Source organism: Bactrocera tryoni, chromosome 3 (assembly GCF_016617805.1).
Source record: "Bactrocera tryoni isolate S06 chromosome 3, CSIRO_BtryS06_freeze2, whole genome shotgun sequence".
NCBI classification, from domain to species: Eukaryota; Metazoa; Arthropoda; class Insecta; order Diptera; family Tephritidae; genus Bactrocera; species Bactrocera tryoni.
This window is the reverse complement of record NC_052501.1, coordinates 31,847,523-31,869,359: the sequence shown is the minus strand read 5'-3', so window position 1 is coordinate 31,869,359 and position 21,837 is coordinate 31,847,523. Positions and strand designations below refer to the sequence as shown.

General features: G+C 33.8%; 1 protein-coding gene across 5 annotated transcripts in view; it reads left to right on the top strand.

Annotated features, from left to right (window-relative positions):
• Window positions 1–395: 395 nt before the first annotated feature.
• Window positions 396–21,837, top strand: part of LOC120771358 (obscurin-like) — a 63,111-nt gene continuing 41,669 nt past the window's right edge. For 2 of the 5 annotated variants that reach the window (XM_040099316.1, XM_040099312.1), the window contains exons 1-4: window positions 396–786; window positions 20,812–20,930; window positions 20,982–21,020; window positions 21,086–21,217. In XM_040099316.1, the coding sequence (XP_039955250.1) occupies window positions 763–786; window positions 20,812–20,930; window positions 20,982–21,020; window positions 21,086–21,217 (314 nt within the window). In that variant the 5' untranslated portion in view covers window positions 396–762. Of the gene's footprint in view, window positions 787–3,425; window positions 3,642–3,865; window positions 3,930–20,811; window positions 20,931–20,981; window positions 21,021–21,085; window positions 21,218–21,837 lie in introns of those variants that run through there. The other 3 variants (XM_040099314.1, XM_040099315.1, XM_040099313.1) reach the window with 3 other exon arrangements.

Below are 21,837 nucleotides of genomic sequence, written 5' to 3'. Positions count from 1 at the left end.
TTAAAATGAATAAAATCGTAGAACCAAAAGTAAATGATGTAACCTATCTTCGCATGCACTCGACAGACGACTCCCATACATATATCTAGCAAAATAACTAGCATGGAAACAAGAGCAGCAAATTTAAAATGGCTTTTAATTAAAAAATCTAAACTTAGGTTCGACAATAAAATTTTACTATACAATGCAGTGATAAAGCCGATGCTCGATATATGAAAAAAATGTCACAAATCACCCCACGCTTTTCTTACAATAATACACGAATCTTTGGTTCAATATTATTGTTAGCTTATACTAAGAATTATTTTTCACTTTTTAGTTTGATGAGCTTTAAAAGCGTGCTTTTAGTTTTTTACACTATATTAATTTTTCACTTTTTAGTTTGATGTGAGAAACCCCAAATTAGTTAAAATATTAACTATGGCATGTTGTCTCTCTGGCTTCCTTTGATTCTGACGCTTTCTGCTGCATGTTGGCGTACTTGTGAACACAGCCTTTTTGAAAATCTATAAACATGTAGCATGTTTCGCTTATAATTTTTAATTAACACAACCGTGCACTTCAACTGTTTTGATTAATTTCATTGTATACCTGATATGTTCCTGATATTTATGATGTCAAAGCGGAAACCAACACAGTAAACGGTAAGGCTTAATCCATTTCTATTATTCTTAACTAGCACTTCAAGTGGTCGACTCGAAAAGTACATATGGAAACGGGACGCTTGCGTAAAAGAGTTTTCATTGCAGTTGTTTTGCGGAGATGTTTAATGTGGGCGTCTTGATGGTAAGCACCTGAATTTTTACTACAAAACTTCTATTATAAGCATAGCTTTGCAATTGCAAAACTAAATTTTATTACCTAAAAGTCATGTGTTTCGCATTGTTTGAATTTTTTTCTTTGTTGTGCTGTTATTTTATGTTTATGTTACCACAGATTTCTGTTGTCTACGTCTTTGCATTTAAAATTTCACGATATACATATATACTTTCTTTAAGGATATATATTTGAGTATACACAAATGTATGCTATTCAAATGTTCAAACTTTTATTTAAACGTTGCATACTTTACAGCGCATATTTTGGGTGAGCTGCTTAAACTTGTGATCGCCTTCTTACAGTGTCGCTCAAATATTCTAAGCTTCAGTACCACTGAAAAAAGTTACAAAAAACATACAACTGAAGCTAATAAAAACGTATTAAAAAGGGTCAACCACAACATTGAGCATGTTTAGCTTTAATCAGATTTAAGGCAATTACAAAAATCTTCTATGCACTCCATACATAGTGATGGAACCCAGTATTTGGGTTAAATGGAAGTGTAGGTCGCCAAGTTGTCTATCAATCCATGAATGAATGTGTCGAATTAGAACTATGGAACCCATTGCTTTTACTATTAAAGCTCATCGACTGGAACGCACACAACCTCTATTGGCCATTATTCTGGATAAAGCATTATAGATTTTATTTCCTTTACCGGAAGTATACGGCAGGTGTTCCTTACATTTTAAATTGGTGTCAAATAATACTCCCAAATACTTCAGTAGCGGCTGTGAAGTAATCTCGTCTCCCCCTATTGTGAGTGATACCCTTTCTTTCACCTTGTGCTTACGAACAAAACTTCCGTTTCGTGCTCAGTCAGCTCTAATCTCATGGTAGCAAACCATTGACGCAGACGATTTAAGCTATCATTGTATTTAAGTCGAAGGTCATCTAGATATCTAGCCACTGCTGCCACTATGAGGTCATCCACATATGCGATTGTTTTCACGTTTTTGATTGAAGCATTCTTAACACCCTGTCGAGACTTGCAGTAATCCACTTGAGATAATGTAGCCCTGAGTGCCCCCATAGGAGGAGTCGAATAACAATCTCACTTTTCAGGGCTCTATTTGATATACAATCAATTTCAGGCGTCTTGATTCTTTTGAGTTTTTCCCAATCGCCAATATTTCATCTTTAGCGCCTAATTGGACAGACTCTGCGGATTCGTTTCACTAAGCATAGGAAATGGGGCCGTGTGAAATAAAGTTTCGCCGTCTTTCCTCATAAGCAAAGAATTCTATGGTTGCGGAAACTTATTTTTGAACATCGACATATGTACATATTTTGTAAGTAGGGTTCTATGTTTTCTTCTTCTCAAAGTCTTTCAATGCAGGATCTTTTGCTACGGCCAATGGCTTTTTTCAGAAGTTTAAAAGGTGTAAAAAAAATAGCGCATCCTGGTGACATTGATCCTGACTCTACTGGTGGTCTGAAAAAAAAAAATTAAAAGAAATTCTTAATCAGTAAGGATGCTGTTATAGTCCCTACCTCAGGGAACACGAAAAAAACTTTTTTGAAAAATGGCGACTGCCTGAAAATAAAAATCATTTTTTACGTTTTTTTTTTGAAATTCCTGAATTTTTTTTAAATATTAAAAACAAAAATTTTGACACGATGCTTATATGAACGATAAAGGATTATATAAAGAAGGTTCACACAAAATTTCAAGTAAATCGGTTTCATAGAACTTGAGATAATGCCGGTACCGTGTGGAAAAAAGTGGTTTCGAGAAAAACTTCTTCTTCTTCTTAATTGGCGTAGACACCGCTTAAGCGATTATAGGCGATTTAACAACAGCGCGAAAGAAAAAAAAAAAATAAAACGCGTTTAAAAAATTCGATACTGCCGAACCGGGCTAGGTACTGCGTCGCTAAAGTAACTGCAGCTCTTAAAATAATTTTAATTTTTAAAAATCCTTTAGAGGATATGTTCTTAATGGTCTAAACGTCTAAACTTTAAATATATGAAAAAAATCGAATTTTTCAAAATTCTAGAGTACATAGAATACCGCCTTAATACATATGTACTACCCACAACTCCAATATTTTCCTGAAGGAATTTTTCGTACTTTGATTCTTGCAAGTTGTAAGAGTATACACCCGAATTAGCCTTCCTTGCTTGTTTTATAATATATTTGGTTGACTTGAAAAGCAGAGGGAATTCATCTCGTCTTCCTGATCGGGATATTGCCATGAAATTAGTGGAGTAGGTGTCTTAGAGAATTTGGTACCAAAAGTGAGGGAGCTTAGTTTAAAATTCCGACTTTTGACGACATCAATATACTTGTATATCACTCGCCTTTAATTCTTTGAAGACATGAGGTATTGCTGTAAATCTTTATTCGCATCGAAATACTTGTATATGTATGTAGTTCACACTACTTGCGAGCGATCTAAATGTTTGGATCCAATCCAGTTATTTAGCTTTTTTTCTTAGTAACTGATTGAGATTTATGAATATATAGCTATTTAACTATTACGTATTTGTATTACATGCACAAACCAAATACAATATGTTCCACGATTTTCTTTCCAAAGTGAAGACAACCTTAAAGTTTGTTGCATCCATACATATGTACATATACCGAATGAGCTCAATTGTTTAAATACATTGCGGCTGACTTGGAGAATTAGTGTTCGAGAGGATGTCGAACGAAGTGCATTGAAATTGTGTAAGAGTGAATACTAGCATTGATAAAAGTGTTTGTGTTTTTAAAAATAGATATTAAAAGAAGACATGTATTATATGTGAAATCACTGCACTGAGTGCAATTGTCAAAGCGGGAATGCTTTCCTTCGCAGTTAAAAAATAACTCGGTCAGTCGATTTTGCGAGAAGAAATTATATTTCTAGTTACATATACATATATTGTTTTATAAAAAATTGCATATAATAAAATGAAGACAGCTTGACAGACTGAAATTATTGTGATCAAATTTTTGGTAGTTTCTTATTTTAATAGTAAAAATAAAATTTTATTGTTTCAAAACATTTTATTATGCAATATTACTATTCATAAACATACAATATTATATTTTTAGTGGCCTGAGTACATTATTACAAAATTACTTCTTGCTTCACATAAAAACAGAGAAAATGGAAAGTGTAAGTATATAAACTAGAAATATGTTTGATATTGAGCTTGTAAAAACGAAAAACATTTTTATTAAATTTAATATTAGTCTTTCGCAATCGGTCGCAAATGTTAACCTAAATGTGTAACTTCATCTGAAAATTAATATTTGTTTTACAAATATACATATATACATACGTTTATTAAATATAAAAACGGATGTGAAATATTTTTCTAAATAAATAACATAAGCTTATACATGTACATATGTATATGCATTAGTGAGTGTAGGCGAATATTCACAGGTATGTGTAAATCCCTGGCCTACGAGATGCTGAGAAATTAAACAGTTTTTATGTTAAAGACGATCTTATTATTATTTTTGATTCATACAACTTACAAAACACTTTATCTTTAGCAACATCGTTACGCGACATCAGAAAAAAACTAATTTAAATTGTAAAAACGTTAAATTTGTGACTATTTTTGGAAACTTAGTTGAAACTATTAAATATATACTGTATTATGGGGTTGTACATAAATATATATTTATTATACTTGTATATCAGAGAAGCACTATAAGGTTTAAGTACTTTATAAAAAAATTACAGTATTCGCTTGTGAAACGTTTTGCAAAAAGTTTTTATTACTACACTAGCAAATGTATTGAAATACACCAAATTCATGCAATTAGAGATCTGCCTTTTGTCGAATGTCATGTATTACACAGCCACACAAAAAATTTGCCCCGCATATCTTACCAAATTTTGATGTTTTCATGTGCAGTGGTTACGAATTTCTTCATGAAAGTATTGATGGCGCTTTTGTTTTTAAGATTATTGCTTATCTTATATTTGAATCCATGGTATTGATGGCGCTTTTGTTTATAATATTATTGCTCATCTTATTTTTGAATCCAAAGCAGTTAGTTGTTATTAATAAAATTTCCGAAATCTCTATAGTCCTCTAGTATGTAGAAGTGAATGGGATGCTGTAACATCCACGGTAAAGTTTTTTTCTCAAAATGAACTTAAATAGTGATAATGTTAGAAATCGTTTTATGGCGGTGAACGTGTAGAATATTGCTTTAATTACACTTGTAGAAAATTTCCGAAGCTTTATAAAGCAAAGTGCACAGATGAAATATTTGATGGTCCTCCAATACGGCAACTAATGTAAGATTGAAATTATATGAAGCTTATAACTGTTCCGAAAGTTTGTGTTGATAGACGAATTGTTTTTAGGTAACCTAAAGCACCAAACTATGAAAAAATTGTGAAAAATGTGCTGCCTCAAAGTTTATTCAACGAAAAGAAATAAGTATTACCCTTATTTGACAATAAAATAGCAAAACAATTCATGTATTTGTTTAGAAGCTACTTCCGTACTTTTTTAAAGAAAAAACACTAGAAATTCAAACTTAATGGGGAAGTATTCAAAATAACATTATTTGGCATTTATTCTTTGAAGTTGAAAGAGAACTATAGGCCGCGGCTACGTCTCAGATGGTCCATCAGTGAGTGAGTTCAATTTTCGTTGAATCCTTTGAGCATTTCGACTGGTAACTGCCGAAACGTGTTTCAATTTCAGGCCTCAGGTAGTCGGTTATCATGGCGCGATAACGGTCGCCATTGACGGTTGCATTCTCACCGGCATCAATTTTGAAGAACTATGGGCTGATGATTCCCCCGGCCCCAAACCACACCAAAGCGTTGTTTCTTCTGGATGAAATGAAAGCTCTTGAATCTGTACAGGTTTCTCTTAGTCCAAAATGCAGTAATTTTGATTGTTTACATATTCATTGAGCTAGAAATGACAATCATGGCTGAACAAAATTTGGCTCGAAAACGTCGTATCTTCTTGGCACTTTTTAAGTGCCCATAGAGCGAAGCGTAATCACTTTGAAAGGTCGAGCGGCTTCAGTTATGGCACAAGCAGTATTTTGTACGCTTTCAATTTAAGATCTCGACGTAAAATGCGCCAAGTCGTTCCATACATCAGTCCAAGTTTCGGCGAACGAAGCCAAATTGACACTCTAGAGTCTTCGTGTACACTTTCAGCCGCGGATGCTTTATATTTTTTTGCTGCGCGATGGTCGTGGTTGAATATTATCCAATAATGAATGCAAGAATATTATCCAATAATGAATGTAAGAATATTATCCAATAAAGATGTGCGATTTGTAAACGTTGTTCAAGCATAAGTTTTTTCATGATTAAATGCCAAACAATCCCGACAAAACTAACATAACAGCTTGACAAGACTCACGCGAGTTACATCTCAGGTTACATCAACTAACGGCATGCTGTTGTAAGTCACATCGCATGATCCGCCAGCACGCGACCAAAACAGCAGACTCGATATATGTATGTATGTATATTGTGCTTGTTGAAATGTGCAGTACACCCACACCTTGGAGCAGACTTGAGTTGCTGATCTGATAGCAGAGTCAGTCTGATTCTTGATTCCAAAGCAATTACTTGTATCAATTTGCTAATTCGGTTAAGAGAAGAAACCGTAACACTATATCAACAGCAGCAACACTAAGAATAAAACAACTGTACAAGCAGCGGAAACAGGCAGCTATAGCAACAGGTACTGCTCACATACATATGTACGAATACACATCGCGGTTAAGTCCCCATTTGGAGTTTTTAATAATTACATTTATTAATTTAAAAATTTTACATAAAAGAAACTTACTTTAATTCAATTTATAATGTTCAAACATTTATATAAAAATGTATTTATATTTAATTCAATTTGTTCAACTTGTCAAGTATCTACAACTCTACTCTACTGTTCGAATATTTTTCGAATTGGATATACATACATATGTACAGTGTCGGACAAAACTCATTGGACTAACTCGAGTCTCACACATATTCCGTCATAACTTCTTACACAGATGCATTAGAAGAACAAATTTTTTTGCAAAAGAAAGATCGCAAATATTTATTAACACAAGATTTGGAAAAAAAAATTACAATATATGATATGATAATTTTTGGAAGAAAACAGATGGAATATTTGGAAGAAAATTTATATTTTAAATAATGATAACAAGAAAAAACTCTTTCCACATAATGATTAAAATTCAATATTCTACAACTTAAAAAGCATATAGATTGGTTTTTTTGATATACTTAGATACATTTTTTTTTTAATAAAAATATTTCAATTTTTGAAAACAAATTAATTAAAAAAAATATAATCTCGCATAAAAAAATATGTATATATAAAAATGATGGCCCAAAATGAAATGTTAAACGTTGAACGTTGTTTACCAGCAATAACACAATTGCTTCGACAAAATGCTGCACAGCAGGAAACTAGTATTAGGCAGAAAATTGAAAATGATCTAAAATACTTAACGCCATTTGAAGGTAATGCAAAAAATTTACCGACGTTTGTTGAGGCAATTGATAGGGTGCTAGCTGATTATGCAGGACAACAACAGGTAGCATTTAGAGTAGTTTATGATTTAAAAATTTTGGGATCGGCAAAAAATTTTTTAACATTGAATTTTATCCCAGAAAATTGGAATACATGCAAAATAAGATTAAAACAGCACTTTAGGTCAACAAAAAACCAAATGACTTTGACCAACGACATCGCTAAGCTTAGAGCGGGAAGAAATAATGGATATTATAATGAAAGAAATATTTTTAGGAATGATTATACAAAGGGTAAAGCAACTTGCAGCAGGGACTTTCGCCTATATGGTACGGAATATAACGACATGGGCAGACATGACAAATACGATCCAGAATTTCATAGGGCTGGACGATGGAAATTTAAATCCTATACTTTTAGCTATTTTCTTTTTTAGAAATTTAGACCAATTTGCTCAGAATGAAAGAAATTTTAATAGTAACCGAAATAACAATAATCAAAGAATAAACAACTTTAGGAGACAAAATATTAGCGAGCAAAACAATGATCGTTACTATTCACAAAATAGTTCGGGACGATACTCCCAAAGAAATATCAACTTTTCAGGACAAAAAAAAATAATACCCAAATAATCCACAGAGTCAAACTAATTATCAGACAGAAAATTCAGGCCAATTTACAAATCAATATCGTAATATGAACGGTTACGTTAATTCTGTAAGACAAAATATACAGAACGGCAGTCGGCAAACAAGACGTTCAAATGACCCAACAATCATGGATGTTGATGCTGTGAGCAGAACAGAGGAAACGCATAACAACGAGGAATTTTTACCAATTAGCCTCGGAAAATCAAAATAAAATATTAATTTCAATTACTCTGTTGAATAAAAAATGGTGTTCATTGGTAGCCCCGGCTTTACCATAAGTATTATGAAAAAATTAGGCTTCGAACATTGTAATTTACCGGTTCTAGAAAAAAATTAAACAATAATTAGTGCACTGAATGTTATTTCACCAACGAACGACTAACGAAAGAGTTAAGACACCGCCCACTAGAATTTAAATACCCTCACAATGCTAGGATGAGATGGTTGAAAATAGGCTTTGAAAAACCATCGATCTTCTATTAGGAAATGATTTTATTTTCAAAAACTTTAAAACTATTGATATAGAAAAAGTGAATATCACTTTGAAACATGGAGCAATGATTCCTTTCCATATGAAAACTGTTCATGAACAGGTTTATTCAGTGAGTGAACAAAAAAATATTGCACTTGATCATCTAAAATCAGATGAAAAAAGTAAGATAGAAATTCTATTAAACCAATACTACAAATTATTTTACAAAGAGGGGCATAATCTCACCAACACAAAAACTGTGGTACATGAGATGAAGACCACAACCAACCAGCAAATAAATTCAAGAATCTATAGACTACCACCAAAACACGAAGAAGAGGTAAGAAAGCTAATTTATGAGTTAGAAAGTCAGAGAATAATCCAAAAATGTAGTCGATGGCGATGATAAATACCCTCTGCCAAATATTGATAGGATTTTGGACAAATTATTCAAAGCACAGTACTTTAGCACCATTGATTTAGCCAAATGTTATCACCAAATATTAATGACAAAAAGGGACATCGAAAAAACAGCTTTCGTTAATCTGGCAGGACTGTATGAGTACGTCCGTTTGCCTTTTAGGCTTAAAAATGTCCCAGCCACGTTCTAAAGAATGAATAATGAGATTCAAAGAGAATTCATAAACAAAATTTGTCTGGTTTTTCTGGATGATATTTTGGTCTTTTCCACGTCCTTGGAAGAGCATATTCTATCACTTGAAAAATTTTTCGCGGTTTTAGCGAATCACAATTTAAAAATTCAAGCAAGCAAATGTAGCTTTCTATAAAAAGGAACGAAATTGTTAGGGCATACATTAACAAAAGATGGAATTAAATCCAATACAGAAATTATGGCAATAAAAGAGTTAGAACTTTCAAAAACGGAGAGACCGCTTAAAGTTTTTTTGGGAGCTACAGGGTATTATAGGAAATTTATAAAGACTATTCGAAAGTAGCCTCCTCAACATCGCATATAAGGTTCTATCGAGCGTATTGTGTGAAAGATTAAAGCCCACCGTCAACAAACTGATTGGACCTTATCAGTGTGGCTTCAGACCTGGAAAACAACAACCGACCAGATATTCACCATGCGCCAAATCTTGGAAAAGACCCGTGAAAGGAGAATCGACACACACCACCTCTTTGTCGATTTCAAAGCTGAAGAACTAAACAGAGAAGGTACCATCTTCTATAAGAGTGTACAGCTGCTGGCGTATGCCGACGATATTGATATATCGGCCTCAACACCCGCGCCGTTAGTTCTGCTTTCTCCAGGCTGGACAAAGAAGCACAGAAAATGGGTCTGGTAGTGAACGAGGGCAAAACGAAATATCTCCTGTCATCAAACAAACAGTCGTCGCACTCGCGACTTGGCTCTCACGCCACTGTTGACAGTCATAACTTTGAAGTTGTAGATAATTTCGTCTATTTAGAAACCAGCATTAACACCACCAATAATGTCAGCCTGTAAATCCAACGCAGGATTGCTCTTGCCAACAGGTGCTTCTTCGGACTGAGTAGGCAATTGAAAAGTAAAGTCCTCTCTCGACGAACAAAAGCTAAACTCCATAAGTCGCTCATAATTCCCGTCGTGCTATATGGTGCAGAGGCTTGGGCGATGACAGCAACCGATGAGTCGACGTTACGAGTTTTCAAGAGAAAAATTCTGCGAAAGATTTATGGTCCTTTGCGCATTGGCCACGGCGAATATCGCATTCGATGGAACGATGTGCTGTACGAGATATATGACGACATTGACATAGTTCAGCGAATTAAAAGATAGCGGATTATGGCTAGGTCATGTTGTCCGTATGGATGAAAACACTCCAGCTCTGAAAGTATTCGACGCAGTACCCGCCGGGGGAAGCAGAGGAAGAGGAAGACCTCCACTCCGTTGGAAGGGCCAAGCGGAGAAGGACCTGGCTTCGCTTGGAATATCCAATTGGCGCCACGTAGCGAAAAGAAGAAACGACTGGCGCGCTGTTGTTAACTCGGCTATAATCGCGTAAGCGGTGTCTACGCCAATTAAGAAGAAGATTCGAAAGTAGCATATCCCATGATAAAGTATTTTAAATAAGGTTATAAAATAAATCCAAAAGATCCGCAGTACATAACTATTTTTGAAAATTTGAAAACATTACTTTTATCACATCAAATTTTAATATTCCCTGAATATGATAAATAGTTTACTATCACAACTGATCCAAGTGAGTAGGCAATAGGAGCAGTGCTTTCTAAACAAGGTCAGCCAGTGTGCTACAATTCCAGAACATTAAATAACCATGAACAGAAATATGCTACAACAGATAAAGAATTTCTAGCCGTTATACTTATATTCAATATCCTACTTGTATTTCAGGCCGTACATTTATGGCACAAAATTTAAAATTATTACCGATCATGGTCAAATAAAATCTCTAGCTAATAAATATAAAGCAAAGGATTTTTCTCAAAGCCATCAGAAATGCCTATTGAAATTACAGGAATACAATTTTAAAATAGAATACTTACATAAATGGAAAAAATATTGTTGTAGGAAACGACAATGAATCCAACCTGGAATTGGCAGACACAATTCATTCAGCAGATGAAGAACTGCTTGAGCGTTTTCCAATTAAAGAAAAAGAAATTATATTAACATATAGCCCTTAAGCTCATATGCAAAGACTTCATGGAAGAAAAATTATTGAAATAAGCCCAACAGAAGAAGAAGAGAACAAGGAAATATTTAAAAGACATATAAATGGAAACGGAGTGGATATATTTTCCGTAAATATATTATAAATATTTTCCATAAAATGCAGAAAGTACTAATTGAAATCTTTGCTCAAGATAGAAAAGGAAAATAGGAGGAAGAGAGACTCATTAACATAGTAGGCAGAACTTACAAATGGTAGTTTGGTATAATGGACGATGAAGACAAGCCAGATATAGAAGACATTTAAAGATAGAAGAAGAAAATAGTCACAATGAGATAATCAATTAAAATAAACAAATGTCGATAAATAACCATTTTAATAATAGTCTGTTTCAACTAAAGAGTACAGTAGAAAACGACAGGAAGCAAGTATTGAACTCATTGAACCAGGTGCAAAGAGATAACAGTGAAATAAAATAACGAAATATGTTTTCTTTAATGATCAGTTGAATAAATTAAGGTACTTAGAGGAAAAAATTAAAGAAATGAAAAACAATATAGCAGCAGCAAAACATAACCTTTACACCCAGCAATATTAACAAAAGATGAAATAGACTACTAGTCCAGTCATTTAAGCTTAAATTAGGTAAGAATCTCGGAATTCGATATACCCATTTATATGTCTGTAAATACTTGTATATTGACACCTATAAAAGGTATACCTACCACATGTAGGTTTTGAGACAACTTTAGGGTGTCAATATACAAGTATTTACAGACATATAAATGGGTATATCGAATTCCGAGGTGAACTTACTGTAATGACTGGACTATACGCTGCTTTTGGCGCCGCGATTTGGTCGTACGGTTGGAAAGAGGAGGTTCTTAAAATTAAAAAATTTATATTGATATACCCTCCTCAGATTTATAGTTTTCGAGATATTTGTATTTAAAATTCAAAAATTTGTAAAGTAATGCTCGTTATTTCACAATGTTTAACCCACTTTTCACATTTTTCAATTAATACATTTTTAATTACACTGTACAGGTGGAAATATATTCAATTTGCACTTATTGTGTATTTTTTATAAAATAAATATACTTTAAAAACTACATTTATAATAAAATTATGATAAAAAAAGTGTTGCCATACTTTGTATCCTTAAAAAATAATAAAAAAATTTTCAGTTTAACCTTTACAGATATAAAGCGACAATGGTTCAAAATGAACTCTAGTTTCATACATATGGATTATATATTAAACATTATTTAAAAAATAGAGAAAAATATAATTAAACAATACTTAGTAAATACCGCCAGTGCAGAAAGTAGTCCGAAATTTCCCTTAGTCCCCATATATCTAATATAAAGATATCGGTCAATATGTGAGTTATCTCAATGAAGATGAGCTACCGTGTTTCACTGATAACAGTGCATCTTTGTGCCAAAAATAAATAAATTTTAGGAAAACTTGACTTATCCTTCATATAACTAATATCAGGATTTTCGAACATCCGATTGACTTTTCTCTATATGATTAGCTTATTAGTATGTGACATGTTAACAGTATGCAGTATTGGAAAAAATAGATAAAATTTGGTGTATACTACCCCAACTTCCATATAATATATGTATATAAAGTTTTTCGTTTTTCTCACAAACATTATGTGCCTGTCAGCATAAAAGTTATATATAGTATGTATATGTATATAAAATTGCTTGGATTTCGATTCTCAGGTCAGGTCAGGTCAGGTCTGACGTCTCACTTCTTAAGGTATTTCCCTTGCTTAGATTCTTGCAAGTGTTCGGCTGCAAACGAACTTAGCCCTTGCTTCCTTGTTTTATTCTTATTTATTAAATAACATAAGATACAAAATCCATACCAATCAAATAAAAACCCTTTTGTACCATTGTCACTATTTATGTTAAACAGAAAATTTTTTGATTACTTTTTCAAAACACAATATGTGGCAATATTAGTGATTGTCGTAATTGTGGAGCTTTAAATACAAATATCTCGAAAACTATAAGTCTAAGGAGGGTATTTGAGTACACATTTTATAATCCTGAAGACCTCCTCTTGCCGTACATACCCTCAAATCGTGGCGCCACAAGAATCGTATTCGTTCCGCCGTCCTTTTAATTTTTGTAAACTTTGCAAAATCAAACATTTAATCTTTTAGATAACAATGGCTATTGAAAAACTATGGATGAATCGGAGAAAAATTTTACATTTACAACTTATCTTAGCACTGTAGTTCTACTTTTGAATTTGGCCTTTTTTTAGCTGGGGCGTACCTTCCCCATTAATTTTTATTAAAACTGTAAAAAATCGTTATAAATTAAGTAGAAATTACAGAAACTTTTTAAAACTTACCTTATTCAACAATTTAACGGCGAATGTAGTACTCGTATGACAGCACAGGTGTGCAATTATTTTTTTAAGCACGTGTCATTGCACGAGAACTAACATAGACGTTGGTGTAACATATTTTACAGCCTTTGCAAATATTTTTCTGCGCGTGTTTGGTTGTTGTGTCATTGCACAAATGGGGAGACTCTGAAATCAGTGCAATCCGCGCACCTGGCAAGCGTTTGAAAGCGTAAGGGAATCCCCATATTATTTTTTTGCACTTCTAATATATATATATAGATATATGCTGTGGTAACCATTCTTTCAAAACAACTCGTGTGTGGTTTCAGTTGAAGTTTATTGGATTTCTTCCAGCAGCGCCAAATCATCTTTCTTGTAAAGCTTGCTTTTACTGATATTTGTGTCGCAACGATTTCGAACAAGTCAGGATAGCATGATTGCTGGCATGTCTGATTTGTGCTTTAGGTCTTTATCGTAATAAAAACGGGTCAGCTAGAGAATAGCGAAACCCCCAGAGCTTTGAAGAAAAAATTTTTGGTAAGTTGATATTTTTATTGATCATCTTATTGAACACTCACTGGTTGTGAACATACCTGCTGCTATATTTTGCAATGAAACAAATAACACTACTCAACAACTCAAAAGAAAATATTTGCGACTGATGTTTAAAGCAATTCCACATCTCATCCCTTGACGCAAAGGTACGCGAGTCATTTTATATTACCATGCCAAATATGCCGGCATACGCAAATAACACTATATAGTTTTTTAAATATTTCTTTATTTATTGAATCTGCTTGGTAAGGCCGAACAAAAAGTATTCAAATTTTAAATCTATTTAAAACTAAAGAAGCTCAATCATTTGGTTGAGCTTGTTTGGTAGAACGTTGCTCTCTAGTAGGTTGGTAGATCACTTTTTTTTCTTCTTTGTTTGCAGAAATTGGCCAAGACATTAGCTAATGGGTTTGGATGTTAGCGAAGTTTAGAAATATATCTCATTCTGCTGTCCTCTATCTCCTTCTTTACCATAGTAATATCAAGATCTTTGTGCATGTTTTCATTACGCATGTACCATGGTGCAACCGTAACTGAACTAATCATTTTAGATTGAAACCTTTATTATATCAATGTTGGTTGTACAGGACGTACCCCACAGTTGAATGCCATGCATCCAAATCGGTTTTATGATTGCGTTGTATAGCAGGACTTTGTTGTCTAGGCTAAGTTTAGAATTTTTGTTTAAAAGTCAATTAAAATTTGCTGCTCTTAACTTCATGCAAGTTATTTTACTCGCTATGTGTTGTTGCCAAGTGAGCCTTCAATCCAGGTGAATCCCAAGATAAGTTACTTCATTCGCTTGAGGTAATATAACATTGTTTATTTTAACTGTCCGACACGTTTCTGGTCTTAGCGAAAATGTAACATGCTTGCATTTTTGCTCATTAATATTTATACCACAGTTGGCTGGCCATTCTTCGACAAAAGTCAAGTGCTGCTCTAATACTCTTGATGCTCTGATGGGGCTTTTGTTACGGCTTACTAGAGCTGTGTCATCCGCGAAAGTTGATGTCAATACGTTAGTAGCTGTTGGAATGTCTGCTGTATATATAATATTATGTACAGAGTTGGACCTAGAACGCTACCCTGAGGTACACCAGCCCTTATTACTCGTTCTTCTGACATGAAGGCTACTAATTTAACTGTAAATTTCCTGTTTCTGAAATATGACTCCAAAGTTTTATGTAATTTGTAAGGTAAAACGTTTCTGGTTTTCCATAAAAGGCCTTCATGCCAGACCTTATCGAACGCCTAAGTTACATCTAGAAAAATAGCTGAACAAAAGTCTCTGTGCTCGAATGATTTCCTGATTTCGTTGGTAATTCTATTTACTTGCTCCACAGTGTCATGTTTTGCACGAAAAACGAATTGGTGCGTTGGTATTATATTATTTTCTTGGAGGAGGAGAGACATTTTTGATAGTAACATTTTTTTAAATATTTTAAAAATAAAAGGAAAAAGATTTATTGGTCTGTTGGAATACAACTGTGTTAAGTCTTTCCCAGGTTTATCTATCATGTTGATCGGCGACTTTTCCCACGAAATTGGATAGTATCCAAACCAAGGAGAGCACTGTTATAACAATATTTGGTAACTCAATTAGTATATTTGGAATAATATTGTCGTGTCCTGATGCTTTTTTCGGATTTAGCTCTTTTATGACTCTAGTAACTTCAGAAGTAGAAATCCCATTAGGCACAAGCCTCTCGTTATCGGTACTGGGCAAAGGTGGTAACTTAAAGTTGTTCTTTGGGCAGTTAGGTTGGAATACCTCTTCTACATAGGTGATTTGCAAAGCAATTTGACTTTTCCGCATCACAACGTACCCAATTACCACTCAACTGTCTTAGAGGCATGCTGGAATCTACTAGTGGCTTTGGGCTTTCCAAAGAGGGTTTTGCTTACTAGAACATAATTTCTTTTTATAATATTATGTGTTGTGTGTGTATTTAAGCGCTTTTTATACCCTGAACAGGGCATATTAAGTTTTTCACGAAGTTTATAACACCCAGAAAGAAGGATCGGAGACCCTAAAAAGTATATATATAAATGATCAGTATGTCGAGCTGAGTCGATTTAGCCATGCCCGTCTGTCTGTCTGTATATATACGAACTAGTCCTTCAGTTTTTAAGATATCGTTTTAAGATTTTGCAAACGTCATTTTCTCTTCAAAAAGCTGCTCATTTGTCGGAACTGCCGATATCGGACCACTATAACATGTAGCTGCCATACAAGCTGAACGATCGGAATCAAGTTCTTGTATGGAAAACTTTCAGATTTTAAAATGTATTTTCACAAAAGTTGGCGCCGGTTATTTTCTAAGGCAACAATGTAATATCCGATGAAATTGTTCAGATCGGTTAACTATCGCGTATAGCTGCCATACAAAATGAATGATCGGAATCAAGGGCTTGTATGGAAAACTTTCACATTTGACGTGGTATCTTCACGAAATTTGGCATGGATTACTGCTTAAGGTAACAATATAATCTCCAAAAAAATTGATCAGAACGAATTACTATAGCATATAGCTTCCATACAAACTGAACACATAGTCACTAAAAGAAATGCATCTGTCAAGGGTATATTAGCTTCGGTGCAGCCGAAGTTAACGTTTTTTCTTGTTTTAACTTACTTACAGCAGATTTTAGTTGAATCAGAGTTGAACGGGAGCGATGCAATACATTACAAAACATTTGGTCAAATACATTTACACTTTGCATTTTCTTTAATTTTCATTGATTTCAAATTTTTTTTATGCGATCTTGAACGGGGGCTCAAATGCCTCCGCTCACATATTTTTGGTAGAAATTCAATCTGGCCGTTCCAATCATTCCGATTGCGAAATGTCAAAACATAGCAGATCCAGTCAACTGTTAAAGTTGGGTATGTGAGCGGCTCTCTCATTTTCAATGACAGGAGAGCTAGGCATCTCTTTATCTCTGGTCGCTATCGAGCATTGCACAAGCAGAGACTCATCTCTGATAGAGGCTTACTAGCAGAGATAAATACATTCCCAACTCTCCTACCCGACTTTGACAGTTGACTGAAATGGATAGTTTTGACGTTTCGAAAGTTGAACGACTGGAACGGCCACCTTGAAATTCAAAAGGATGTGTGAATAGAGATATTTTTTGCCGTCTTTCAAAATCACAAAAATAATGTAATACAATGAAATTAAAAAAAACTGAAAATTTTAATGTATACGATGATGTCATAGTATTTATTTTCAATTGAAATTTATTAAACAATTTTAATTGAGCGCTAAAAAGTTTAAATCACTTTATTAAGTATTGAAAGGTCGAAAGTCGATTGTTTTAAAATACCGTAAAAACATAAAAGAAAAATTTACAAGTTACTCACTATACTAAATGGCCAACTTGTAGCAACTTTAAATCGTAATAAATGTTGGGTGTTTTAATTTAAATTAGTAAAATTAAGTATTTTGGCTAAAACGCAAACTGGAATTAGTTAGACTTCACTGGTTCAGTCGTTGTCGAGACAGCGATGAAACAACATTGCCCATGGTTATGCCGCTGAAGGAAATGTGCCCTGCACGAAATTTTTTGTCATTATGAATGCTGTTTTGTCTTATATTACCAAAAGACAATAAAAAGGGTCCAATCTGTTTAATTTCATTTTTCAATATATAAAAAAATCAGGAAGTACGAAAGTAATTGTTAAAAAAACACTGACAAAGATTCACGAAATTTAAGGTAACCGAGTTCACACATTGGATTTAATTCGTGCTCGTCTCCACAGTCGCCGGTCTTCTCATGCCAGTCACTGCTTTGGTTCGACATTTTCCGCGCAAATGTTAAAATTGTTTGCTGTAAATATTTATGATTTTAGAAACATAGAAATTGAATCATACTTGAAGGATTGGATAAAATAAATATGGAATAGTAAAAATTTTTGCCAAATTATTTCTACTTTTTACTTACAGTGGACCAATAAAGTTTACATACACCTAGTTCTATTAAATTATGACACGTTTATTTCTTTTAAAATGAATAAATTTTGTGTTTTTTTCTATCCATTTCAAGATATGTATATTTAACATTAAATATAGCATATCAAAATATTTTTTTTTTACACAAACAAAAAAAACTAATGCTAAAGCTTAAAATGCGCCTAATTCATATCAAAAAGGTTTACATACACCAATGATTATTTATATAATACAAAAGTAATTACAAAAGTTTAAGCGGTTTTGGCCTACATTTTGTTGCAATTATTGTGCCGAGACGTCGACACATGCTCCCCACTCGGTTTCTAGTATTATTTCCGTATATTTTGACCCACTAAGTCGATGATCTAGTTTATTGGCCTTATTTTTTTGAAACTTGATGTTTTCGAATATGGTTTTCAAAAAAGTTTCAGATATTTTGAATAGGTTTAATGCCTGGTAATTGCGGGATCTATGGAGTTATTTTTAATTCCATAATAACCATTCACGTACAAGATAACACGTGTGTTTTCGGTTATCCTGTGGTAAATAGAAATGGCTGTTATTAACAGCCGATTTAAGCACACTTAAAATTTAAATTATTTTGTTAAATGTTCAGATACATACATATACTTATCAATTTTTTAAATATACCAAAAAAAAATAGATCCCTAAACAGTAAGGAATGTGGTGAATAGTGCTGGTTTTCATAGAGGAATCGCACGTCGTAAGCCATACATAAGTAAGGTTAATAAAAATAAGAGGTCGGCGGTTGCTAAACAATATTTAAGTGATGAGCAAATGCAAAAATAAAACAGGAGAATGGAGTCATGTGTAGAAGGTCACGCAAGTGAGGAAAGTTCTCTGATTGCCCTTCACTTGGGAGAGGCCAGAAGCGATTCTTAACATATGGCTCAAGCAGCTCACGACAAAGTGTTCTCTGGTTAGTCTAAGAACATCCATTTGAAGGCGAGCTGAAGAGAGAAGGCGAATAATCCCCCACACAGGGTTGTGCGCTGGGTTTGGGACTCGCCACGTAAAAAACGCCTCCAATTAACAGACAAAAACAGCCTCGGATGAGAGATCCTCCCGTTTAATAACGACCATGGCAAACGATATAAGGATTACGGCTGACATCACCGCCGTCCAAGAGAGACTCCGTCAAACACCGTGGTGTTCATTGTTCCGAATTACTTTCTGCACTTCTCTTGAAAGTTTGAATATGCAAAATAGTTTTTAAAGTATATTTATTTTCTTAAAAAATACACAATTAGTGTAAGTTTTCGATATATTTGAATGTGTACAGTGTAATTAAATATATATTAATTAAAAAATGTGTGAAAAGTGGGTTCAACATAGTGAAATAACGAGCATTACTTTTACAAATTTTTGAACTTTAAATAGGAACAACTCGAAAACTATGGGTCTAAGGAGGGTATATGTGTATTCATTTTTTAATCCTGAGGACAATCGTAATATTGCCTTAGACCGAGTTCCTTATTGATTACTGGACTGATGGTTTATTCCTTGTAATTAAAAAAAAATCGTTGGGCTGTTTGCTTGTGTACTTTGCAGCCTTTGTATGATTCAGTGTGCTCTTCTCCACAGTGCCCGCAGAAGACTGCTTTTTCTTTCGACTCAGTTCAATCAGATGAATCTTGGCATCTATGCCCCTGGATTAGGTCATTGTCTTGGTGGTTCGAAACATACAATTGCATGACAGAGCCTTCGAAAATGTCTTTGTTGTTGACGCTGGATACAAGGTCAATAAAAAATAGTGACATTGGTGTTTTTGTTATATAATTTTTGACATTAGTGAGGTGAAAAACTATTTGTTCATGCTTGGCAAGCTCACACTTGATGTATTCCACATGAAAAGTATATAATTAAGACTCTGTTTTATACGCCCGCTCCTCTTTCATTTGATACTTATTTGTGAAGGTCTACTTTAACATCAGTGAGTGTTCGTACTACTTTTCTAAGCCATCACTATCTCTTTCTGCCTTGAAAGTAAACGTGTCTTATTACTTACGTTAACCACAAAAATTGGTGGCGGTTTTGCAGCTGTACGAATAAACACGTCAATGAATGCTGAAATATTATTAACATTGTCTGGTGGAGAGTTTTCAGCCAGCTATGCGTTGTGATTTGAGCGTGAGAAGTGGAATTTCCGAAATGGATTTTGCTTTTTGACGGATTTTCCTCTGTTTTTCTGATTGATCAGTGTCAGAATTTTCTTTATCTGAGTTCATTGCCGCTTTCGGAGATATCCTTTTGCGTTTAGAGGGTGCTATCAGTTTGTTGCTAACTGCTAAGAGACTAGCTCAGGAGTGTCTGATGTCAGACTATAAATATTATAACATCAAGCAACAAATGGACTGTTAGTTTAGTTTTTTTGTGATTGGTTATTAGAACAGAATTTTTTTTTTAGAATTCAATTCTATTTAAATTTGTTATTTATTTTTTTCCACTCTGACAAACAACACTCAGATCGCTTCGAATCAGGTTGAAATTGTAAGCATTACTGAATACAAGGAAACAAATTGTTGATCATGACAAATGGCCGAAACGACACTTAGAAATGATATCCTTCCTATTGGAAAATCCTTTAGTAGTTTCAAATGGAACCGTTATGTGGGGATGGCGTGAAATTATTACCCGATTTTATCTATTTTTACAATGTTGGTTGGAGGTTAGCCTAATTATCTTGAATGTTTGGGTTACGTAACCCCATATCTATCACGATTAGTCGGTTGTTTGTATCAATTGTTGAACAAATTAGTGTGAATTTAGCTGAGATAAATAAATAATTTGTATACGTGAATTAGAAAACTGGAAAACGAACAGCATTTTTATTAAAATTTAATTTATTTTAGATTGACAACATTCTAGTAATAAATCAGGAATTTTTGGCGGACTCACCCGATTCAATATCTTTATCTAGAGGAGATCTAGTGGAAATTTTAAAAACAACTGAGGGCGATGCGTTTTCGAGGTACATGAAAAATTATGAGATATTAAATAATACAAAATTTATAAATTTCAGAGAGAAATTACGTGACTTTAAGCCAGAGCTTAACTCGAGGTACATACTATACTATTTAAATTATATTATAAGTGACCAAATATGTAAAAGTGATTATTTCATAGGTGGTATGTGAGATTATTTGGTTCAACTGAAAATGGCAAAGAAGGATGGATTCCTACCAATATATTGGATTTTTCCAATGATTCCGTATCTGTCTTCGGTAATAAAGGAGACGACGCAAATTTTCGAATGTTGTAAGTATACATTTGTCAAGTATCGAAAAGTAGTCTGTATGGCATGGATCAGTAGGCATGGGAAGTACATGTATTGGGACGTTGGGTATATCAGTTAATTATTTTATCTGAGTGCATTTCATCAACTTTTTTGAAGCAATTGTTTTGTGTTGTTTTGTATTTTATGTTTTCTACACTCTATTCAATTCACAAATCGGTCACAATTTAGTCATCTTCTGACATTGATTTCAAATCACAAAATGCAAGAGTAAAGAGTTTTCAGTAGAGCTACAGCCTGCAATCGTTTTATTTTGATTTTGAAATTGGGGACGGCGACATTGCTTTAATATATTAAGTTGTCAAATATCCGCCTTTTTGTCTTTTGAATTTCGCGCCTATGTATAAAGCACTACAGAGCTCGTATCTGGCAATACTACACATCTTTGAAAGGTCTTGACATAGCCTAAAAAATGACGCTATGCATGATTAGTTTGGATATTGCGTTCAACAGTTATAGACGTGTAAGCATGGAGTTCACTAACGTCGAAATTCGCGCTATTTTAAGTTTTTCTTCGTTAAAGGCGAATTCGCTAGAGTAACGTTCCGTGATATTAATGGTGTTTTGGGGGATGGTAGGTACT